The 9,791-nt window shown below is 39.2% G+C and overlaps 1 protein-coding gene across 2 annotated transcripts; it reads right to left on the bottom strand.

The window, feature by feature from the left end:
- Positions 1-1,183: 1,183 nt before the first annotated feature.
- On the bottom strand, positions 1,184-6,467 carry FGG (fibrinogen gamma chain). Of its 2 annotated transcripts, XM_010152335.1 has the most exons (10): positions 6,396-6,429; positions 6,260-6,304; positions 5,626-5,809; positions 5,425-5,518; positions 4,331-4,461; positions 3,589-3,722; positions 3,289-3,473; positions 2,308-2,585; positions 1,788-1,957; positions 1,184-1,418 (listed from the first exon to the last, which is right to left on the bottom strand). In XM_010152335.1, the coding sequence occupies exons 1-10, from the start codon at positions 6,399-6,401 to the stop codon at positions 1,404-1,406; spliced, it is 1,242 nt and encodes a 413-aa protein (XP_010150637.1). In that variant the 5' UTR covers positions 6,402-6,429; the 3' UTR covers positions 1,184-1,403. The 2 variants fall into 2 exon arrangements, with proteins under 2 accessions (XP_010150637.1, XP_010150636.1); XM_010152334.1 differs by lacking the exon at positions 1,184-1,418 and having other exon boundaries at positions 1,758-1,957; positions 6,396-6,467.
- Between the last annotated feature and the right edge of the window lie 3,324 nt (positions 6,468-9,791).

Genomic DNA, 9,791 nt, shown 5'->3' with positions numbered 1-9,791 from the left:
AGAAACCTCCCTTCCACTGAGATTTTGGCCCAAGGTTAAAATTTAGACTGAATCAAAACAACCTCAGTAAAAACAACAGGGTGCCAGTAGCTTATCACGATATGGAGACTCATGAAAGAGGCTGAGCAGCAGCCTTGCTAGAGACCTGGGCACCAAAACTAGAAAAGTGCTCAGGCTGCATAAAGTGCCTTTAAGATCTGTCTTATTAGTGTAATGTTACCCTGCCTTTAAAATAAAGCATTTGAATGTGCTGTTCAGACATACTGGGTGAACTTCTGGCCTTACACTAGTACTAAAATAAAGACCAGGATACATTTCGTATTTCACTTCATAATATAAGAACTTGAAATAGTTATATAGTGATTTATAAAAATACATAGATTATGGATATAGATCTAGATACATGTATATTCTAGCTCTGAGTGCCTTTTTTGTTGAGCAATTTATCCGCAAACGTAATTTGATTGCTAATGCAACCCCAAATGCACTCATCAAATATTCTGAGTACATTCAGACAGCATTGCAAACTCTTTGATGCTCTTGATCTGTGCTCTGAGTTTGTTCATGTGGATAATATGGAAAATTATTACCAGATCTAGAAAAAGAAAATGCCAGTAAAATATAATTAATTTCTTCTGCGAATTTTAATATTTTTTGGTCACATAATGGCACTAGGTATGTTAGATTAATTCTTAAATACTTGTGAATAAAAATGGGTTATTCCTGAGTAATGACTGTACAGTCTAATACTACGTGCAATATAGCAAATGAAAATTTTATTCTGAGTAATATTTGAGAAACTTGTTAATATGTATGCTCTGGAGTAAAATACCTGTTCTTGGTCATTGACAGTATACTTCCTAACACAGCCTGATTGAAAATGTATTCATTCATGGTAAGCTCAGTTAAGTAGTCTTCAGCAGTAAACTAGGCTTCTTTCAAGTGGCTATGTACTTTGCTCTGTGTCACAAATCAATTTCATGTAAAAACAGAATGAAAACTTTCAGAAACAAGCCACATTTTATGGAGAAATAGCTCTAACACTCACCTCAAAACAAAGAGCAGAAACTACTGGCATGCAATTCAGAAATGACTGAATCAAACAGCTTTGGTCAGAGTAACCTTCCAACCATCATAAAGTTTACTTTTTTTGTTTGGCCAACAGTAAAGCACAGATAACAAGTTCATATTTTTTGTTATAATCAAAAATTTATTGAGAATTTGTACAGAAAAATATAACCATGTACAGGGGTAAGCACTGCACAGTGAAGAGGCTTGGGCATTTTACAGTCAATGGTGTTTTATAGTCAAAACTGAACTGCATAATGTTAGGCAAATTCAGTGTCTAAGAGATAAAAAGATTTGTTTTCCCTGTTCAGACCAGTCTTTGTGAAATTGTCCCTTTATGAGTCTCCAACCTACAACAGAAAAAAAGAGAGCATTTTAATATTCTTCTAAAGAAAGAAGTACATAAGGCTATGAGGACATCTTGATAGTATTCATACATAGTTATAGTAGTTGGAAATTAAAAATGTAGCATGTAAAACACATGAAGGCAAGGGATTATTTCTGATCACGAGGCTATCAATTTACCTGTGTTAAAAGAAACAGTAATGTAGAAGTCATACTCAAGTCAAAGTACAAATATTTCTGTAACAAATTGGTAAACAAAGCCAAATTCTCTAAGATACAGCAAGCTTAACACTTCAGCTGTCCATGCTCAGTGTTTGGAAGGATTACTATGTTCTGTTGTCATTTTAAATATCTCCTCGTCCCTCTGGTCGAACCTGTTTGGAGCTGCCTAAGTTGTGCTGCTGTCCATCTACTGACAGTCTGTTGAATGGGATGATTTTCATTGCAGTTTTCTTCATGGAGTACCACCGGTCACGCCAGGTTGCCCAGATAATGCCATTGTCATATCCGGATGGACCAGCATCTTTTGATGTGTACACACCATCTAAAAAATATCAGTTGGAGCAAAACAGTTAGCTGCTTTCTGAAATAGTTAGGTTGTCCATACATTTTTCTGGTACTGACACCTCCATGGCATCCCTGGGCATGCTAACAGTCCCCACTCTCTGCCCTTCTTCCCTCAAGTTTGCTTCTCTCAGGACTGAATCTCCTACTTTTGCCTGGAGAGCATCTGTAAATTCCTACTGTTGGTGCTGACAGCTGTGGCAAAGAATGGGCTATGCCAGCTTTGAGAAATCCAGATGGTAAAACAGACTCAGTGAAAGTGATCCATTTTTCTTTGTCACTGCAACGTGATAAATGTCCTGGCTTACAGGTATTTAGAAGATACTTCACCTATATAATATTTGCCATTGAGGTGGCCAGCATGACATCTGTTCATCCACCATCCGGATCCATCTTGCTCAGCACAGTTGCCTTCGAATTTATCATTGTCGTTATCATAGGTACTGAACTGCATGCCGTTATGGGACGTAAAAGATTTGTCACTTGGATCATCTCCAAAGTCAAAGCCATCAAAGGCATCCCCGGCTTCACCACCGATAAAGTAGGCATAAGTCAGTCGATACTTGTCCTGTTCACTTCCCACTTTGAACACAGCATAGTCAGCAGTGCTGTTACCAAAGGAGAATGGTGAAAATGAGCACACTGCATTCCCAGTACATGCACAAATGAAAAAAACATGGGTGTTAGAACTGCAGAAAAGGTGTCTGTGGCATCCTAGCCTTTGAAAAGGGATTGGTTTTGCATGGTTGTGTGCCTCAGGTCAAGTGTGCCTCACATACATCCAACCAGCATTTGGGCTCCAGCATCAGACATGGTTTCTGACTACTAGTCCTCACTGATATTTGAAAGATCTACAATATATGGGCACAAATGTATATATACATATCTCCCAGGTTCATAAAACTTAGGCTTACTTAGGTTATGAGGAAGTTCTTGGTGGGAGGAAGGAGTGCATGTCTCAAGGAATAGCAACTATAGTGAACCCTCCTGCAGAAAGGCAAGGCAAGGCAAGACAAGGCAAGGCAAGTTGGAAGGCACCTAAAATCATCATCTAGTCCCTAAGGTGCATAAGATGTGGAGAAACTTTAAGAGAAGAAAGAGATTCTTTCTGCCAAATAAAGTAGGCCTGCCAACACGTGGGCTTCAGACATGACTGCTGTCACAGCTGTGAGTTCAGGAGCCAAAGCAGTGTCCTGTGCATGTTAGCAAGTCTAAGGTCTCCTCGTTGCTTCAGAGCACTGTACAAACTGACGCAGCAGTGGGAGCAGTAGGTTTTAAGCTGTCATTTTCAAAAGCATCATGAGCAAATACCTTTTTTTGCCATTCCAGTCCTCCAGTTCTATTCGTAAAGTGTATGGCAGAGTGGACTGCGTAGTTATTAAATGAATCTTTTCATTGCCCAGCCAGAACTCAGTGGTGTCACCTGGAGACAGATGTCCAAATCCTTCCTTGTACTGAACCCAATTTTTCTTGAAATCTTCACTCCCATCCAGTCTCTGGTGAGAAAAAAAAAGAAAAAATCAATAAAAAAGATATGTATCTCATGTAGGTAAATAAAAACAGTGCTGATGCAATAAGCTTGCTCATGGTAATAATGCATAAGTGGCATACCCTCTGTAAAACTGTCCAGCCGTTGCCATATGAGTCAATCTCACAGTAGACTAGGAATGACTGCTGGGCTTTCTGAGGCTTGATAAAGTAAAGACCACTTTTTCTGGCACCTTTATTTGCAATATCTTGACAATCTAAAATAAAGATATTCAAAGGTTCATTATTAAACTAGCTACAGTTCTATCCTCATGTTTATTTGACATTGTAAATTTCTTAGTGCAAGAAATACAATTCATCTAGATGTCATTGTTGCAAAGTTAGTTATTTAGTCCACATACTTTGTCATTGGCATTTTTTTTGCTGAAAGTCACAGGACTTGTGTAAGATGAGGAGGACTTGAGACTCACATAGACTTTTAGTGACTTAAATTTAAAATATATAGTCATTGCATTAATATCTACAGCAACAAAAAAAGTACTTTTGGAGCAAATGGAATAATAATTTTTTTTTTTAGGTGGCTCGATAGAAATGTGATAATGAGTTATCTTCTGTTTGTCCTATGTCCATGGAAATTCTACTCATGCCCCTCATGCTTAGCACACATTTTGGGATAATCATATTTTGGCCACAAAGGTGAAGCGAGACCTCTGTTCTGCCTGAATGCCCTGTTTGCACATCATCTACCTAGCACTTAAATTGATCCAAGTACTGTTGTCATAACTTGTAATCTCATATATCTTTGCAGAAATCTATGGCTTGTAACTGAATTAACCCTCCACCATACAAGAAGCATTTTGGGCACCTCTTCCAGTTGTCTCCTGTATTTCAGCCGTGTCTCTGCATGGCTCCTGACACTGTGCTTCAAGATGGGCAATCTTCTGTTTCAGCTGCGCGATCTTGTTGCTGTTCAATATATGTGTATCTGTCAACTGTCTGGACAGAGAGACATAAAAATAGCGTGTTGTTTCAACTGTTTCTGAATAGGCAATACACATTTCCCCGTACATGTCTCACCTACGTAGCACATTGCTACATACACACCTGTAAAACGGGTGTCTCTGTTAGCAGAGATAATTAAAGTTGAGGAAACTAGCCAAAATGGGAAAGCATGCACTTAATCTTATGCAAAACTTGACTATAATCAGCAAAACTCAAACTCAAAGTAATTAATGTATGAACATAACTCTATGGAAAGTTTTTCTTTGTTCTCCTGAACTAAATGATAAATTATTCCTCTTTGATTATGGATGTATTTGTAAAACATAAGTGCTGTAAATAAACCACTGCAAGTGTCAGAATGCCTAAATTGTCTTTGCCATAATGTTATAGAAGTGGACATTTTTCTACTTTCAGGTCAAAAAACATATCCTTAAGATTTAGAAAAGTTATTGATGTTTGCATTTTTATTTTCACTGTCAATTTACGAAAGAATACCACTGAATTTATAGTTACTTATGATTTATATTAATGTAACTGAGCTGATTTTCATGGATATATGCAGCAAAATTTGCCAGAGTGAATGATTGTATAAATATTCCACACACACTGCATTACAGTACAATCTCATGTTAATAAAATCTCCAAAGGACATGAAAAAAAATTTTGGCATGGCTGGCACAACAAAAGAAACATAAATAAAAATATTGCCATGGTTCCTGACATTTTTATCTGTCGCTTCATGCATAACTAATGGCTTATGCAGATGAGCTGAGAATGCAATATCAGATCCTCATGATCCTTCTGTGTCTTTCTAGGCAGCTACTCATGACAGTGTGGGCACAATGGTCCACATGAGCACAAAAAACTTTTCTGAGGGTGCCTTAGCTGCACTTGATAAAAGAACACAAAGACAACAATTTGGATTGTCAAGTGATATAAAAGGTGGAAGATACCTACTGTATAGTAGTTTCATGAGACAAAATAGTGTTTTCATATCTGATAATTTCTTCAATTATTTTCCTGGACTTACGAGTGAAATCCTCAACTGAATCTGTAAAACCGACAAACGTATAAAATTATTGCAATTAGCCAAATTAAACCCCAAGAAAACTACATAAACTATGTATTTCAGTTGTGTAGTTATTTTTATTTTCTCACTTGGTAGCGTCTGCTTCTCTGGAGGATAGAGGGTTTGGATGTTTTGAATCAAATGTTCCACTGTTCCTGTGGAGTTAGTAATTTGCCGCAAAATTCTCTCTATTTCCTGCAGTTCATTATCCATAGTGAGATGATATTTATTAAAGAAATCTGCAATGCCACAGGTCGTTGGGCAGTAGCTACCCTAAAGAGGAAAGAATAATAATTGGCACTGTTTCAGGAGCAAAAAAAAGGAAAGCGGAATATCTGGGCAGGGGGACTTTCAGGCACTGCTTATACAATCGGTTTTGGCTAAAAGAGGGCAGGCATTTGCCCTTTGTCCGCAGTATCTGCATTTACGGAGGCTGTTGAGTTTCACGCTGTGGGTATGTACACATAGAGCACAAGAAAACAGCGCATGCTGTTACTGGTAGCGTCTTCTGGATACGTGCTTTTGTCAACAGCCCAGCCTCCCCGATGTTTTTACCAAGGTATACCTCTCAATAGATAATGGGTTTAACCACAGAGCATTTATAAGTATCAAAAATAACAATGAAGATCAAATAAAGCTACAAGTGATAATGGCAGTTAATAATCAGCCTAGAAAAGCTGTAATGAGACTCTTAAGACAGAATAAAATTGTTGAGGTACTTACAAATCGTTCGTCTAATATGCAGCAGTTTTCTCTGGTAGCAATGTACTGAAGAGAAGAAAGAAGACCATTTTCAGCGGATTTTCTCTGACAGCGCTTTCCACGCTGACGTCTTTTCAAACACTGCCTCTTTACTTACCGCCATGCTGGTAGAAAAGAGCAGGGAGAGGAGAGGCCCCAGGGGAGCCCAGCTCCGTAACCTCAGCACCATCATGCCTGTCCCACTGAGCGCTGCCGATGGCTCAGTGCGCGTCTCGTGGTCAGCAGCCGAAAATGTTCCACCCAGCACAGGGCAGCAGCAGTTTAAGGGAGCAGGCTGAAGCTGGGGGCGGGCACTGGGAGGTGGCGGGAAGAGGTGGGGTAGGGGCTTGAGGTGGATTCCCAGAATCTGCACACATCTCTTACTCCTCCTGTTTTCAGAACCTGCTTCCCACTTACCCGCTTCATCTCTGCTCCAGCAAGGAGGTCTCAGGGGAGGACAGAAGGTGAGACAAGGCATGGAGATGTTACTTCTAGTCACAGGAGTGTAAGAAAACTCACACATGGCTTCAGGATGGGGCTGGCGGAAGTTTCACTCAAACAGCCCAAGGAAAAGTCACAGTAACTATCCAAATTACATGTAACAGCTACCAATAGCCTAACAATAAATAATATGGATACTTTGAGGTTACACAGCACTCTCCACCCCCTGAACTCAATGTGCTTTGCCAAGAGAACTGACATCATTCTCTATGTTCTGCAGATGACAAAATTGGGGCAGACAAAGGTACGAAGACACCTTCGGCAGTGCCACATCTGGAAAAGAAGCCTGTGGTATTTCTCACAGGTGATGAAAGCATGAATCTTCCCTATCCTTCCACTCAAGATGTCCATTTGAATGACTTTGGTCAAAGGTTCCTTACTGGGGAATTAATGTTGCCAGTATCTGCCTTATTCAATACGCTTACAAGACTGGTGACAGGCTCCCTCTTCTGCTATGGGATTTATCACAGCCAAATTATTTTATGTATGGGCTTCTGCTTCTGACATTTAGGCTGTGGCTTCTCCAGATCAAGCCTGCTTTTGTGTCACAGAATCACTAAGGATGGAAAAGACCTATAAGATCATCCAGTCCCACCATCAGCCCAACACTACCATACCCACCAGACCATGTCCTCAAGCACCTGTCTGTACAAGACCACATGTGATGGGACAATGTGGGATGCAGATTTTGACTTCAATACACGTAGTTTGACCAAGTGACGAAAAGAATGATGGAACTGGGGCTCACTGCTAGATCTGTTGTTACTGGGGTCGGCTCTGTAACTTCAGGCAAATGACTTCACCTCTGTACAGCAGGATTGATGCTTCAACACTACTCAGTAAGTATTTAAAAACCACGGACAGAAGCACTCTTAGAAGCTATGTGTTATATTATTACAAAATTAGGAATTATTATGCCCTGAAACTTGGAGATTTCCTGACCTGTATATCCTCTCTCCATCTGGTCACATACAGTCAGCCAGGTTTCCCACCAAGCCACATACTGCCAGAAGGAAACCTAGGCATTTACGATGCCAACGATCATATTTGCGGGACACTTGTGAAGCTAAAGCACTGTTCATGGGAGAGTCAGCTTTCCAGTAACTGTGCTGATGACCAGTGAGTTAGCTGCCAGGCTGCCAAAAGTCCTTCCAAAGGATGACCGATGCTAGAAGTTTACCCTTCCAGATCTGGCATTAATTACTTTCAAGAGTCATGTGCAGAATGTGCTTCTGTTGTCCCTACTGATACAAATAGGACATGGCTCCACCATTTACATGGTTAGTCATGTTTCCTAAAAAGTCAAAATAAAAGTAAATAGAACTGGGTAAAAGTCTTCCTGCTCTTGCGTTTTCTACTGTTGCTTCATTCATGCAGTTAACCCAGTCTCAGGAAACTACCAGTGAATCTCCTTGCCACTGCTGCTCACACATTAAGCTTGCTTTGCTGCTTCACAGGCTGCGGGTCCAGAGGACCCCAGAGGTACAATGTCAGCAGTTGCACACCACCAGGATTCCCTTTGATATGATAATACATAATGAGTAGGTTTCTGACATGAACTTTGTAAAATAACGTGTCTGGCTTCAACCACAGATGTACACTAAGAGTGCAGACGGGCACGTAATGCTCACGACATGATCAGTGAACCATGTAACAGAATCCAGGTATCACTCATCCTTTAACACAGTGAAGAACATACCCTTTCCTTTTGTCACTAACAGTAATACATATATAGTAGTACAATATTCTTCTATCTTTCAGAAGAATATTTGGTAAGAGAATATAGAAAAATTTGTCTTGTGTTCCTAAGTAAGAATTTCAGGAGTCAGAAAAGATGACACCAATCAACACTAGGAGTAATAGTTCAGTGAATCCTGGGATAAAATGCCAAACATTTTAGAATTAAAACACAAGAATGGCTGTAATGAAATAATTCCAATGCATAAATAGAGTTCATTGTTCTAGATGACTGACTAGTTGGGTTGGTAAAACAAAAGGATCCTTATGCCTACAAATGGGTTAGGAATAGGAAAACTGAATTTTCAGAGAGGTGCTTGTGTTACACAACATTATCACTGTATAGATCTACATTTATGAAGGGATGGATATTAAACATTGCTTTAATGATTACTAAATACTTGTGCACTTCATTTGTAAGTGTTGCTTTGTTGTATTTCTGGTTGCAACTGCTTGTACTTAGCAGAAGATTTAAATATTTAAGCGTCAGGAAATTTTTATTTGCTTTACTGATTACATGGTCATGATTTAGCCTTGAATAATGAATCCTTTCATCTATTTTCTTCCTATTTTTTCTATGGTTTCACCTTGCATGACTTAGAGATAACATTTCTGCTTTTCATTAAGTTGAGAACAACGTGTGTTCTTGGTGGCATGGGTATGTAGTATTTTTCCTCCCTTACATACGCTGATGTCTTGGTTTGGCTGCAAAATAGCTGACCCACTTACTGAACAAATGTGCTGAAGACCTAGTTGCACCCTGCGACGTGTCCAACATCATTTGACTGTGTTGATTTCCTGGCCAGTTTTTTTTTTTTCCAGTAAGTCTATTTGCTGATTTGGTAATAAATGAGGAATGGTTCATGCAGCACAGGCAGAAGCGAGAGTTCTCCCATTCAGTGTACTTTTTTCTTGCAATTTATTTTTTGAATAAATAGTAAAGGTGGATCATTATTTGTTTAAAGGAGCCTTCTTCAACTTAATTTTGATTAGTATTTTTGTCAAACAGCCGCTGGGAGCGTATCCAACACCTTTGCATTATTCATAGTAAATCTTCCCTTGGAAATACAAATCAGAAGAAATATGCTTGTATTTGGAAATTAGGTCCTGGATATCAGAGTATTTTTAAGGATGCCTTGGAAAAAAACACATTTTTCAAACTTCTGACTCATACTTCATGCTTTAAGAATCTAACTTGAAAAATCAGTTTATACCATTTCAGATTTATCCATTTTAACATTTTCAGTGGGGTTTGTTATTATTATTTTCACTGAAA

The sequence above is a fragment of the Eurypyga helias genome, unplaced genomic scaffold (genome assembly GCF_000690775.1).
Source record: "Eurypyga helias isolate BGI_N326 unplaced genomic scaffold, ASM69077v1 scaffold20995, whole genome shotgun sequence".
Lineage (NCBI taxonomy): Eukaryota > Metazoa > Chordata > Aves > Eurypygiformes > Eurypygidae > Eurypyga > Eurypyga helias.
The sequence above is the reverse complement of the archived record's forward strand: the minus strand, read 5'-3'. Positions and strand labels throughout refer to the sequence as shown.

Bases quoted from the DNA above. Each gene is read 5' to 3' on its own strand.
- FGG (XM_010152334.1), bottom strand. From the start codon at position 6,467: ATGGTGCTGAGGTTACGGAGCTGGGCTCCCCTGGGGCCTCTCCTCTCC. The intron at 6,305-6,395 runs GTAAGTAAAGAG...TCTTCTCTTCAG, and splicing joins TCTTTTCTACCAGCATGGCG to TACATTGCTACCAGAGAAAA. The intron at 5,519-5,625 runs GTGAGAAAATAA...TCGGTTTTACAG, and splicing joins AGAGAAGCAGACGCTACCAA to ATTCAGTTGAGGATTTCACT.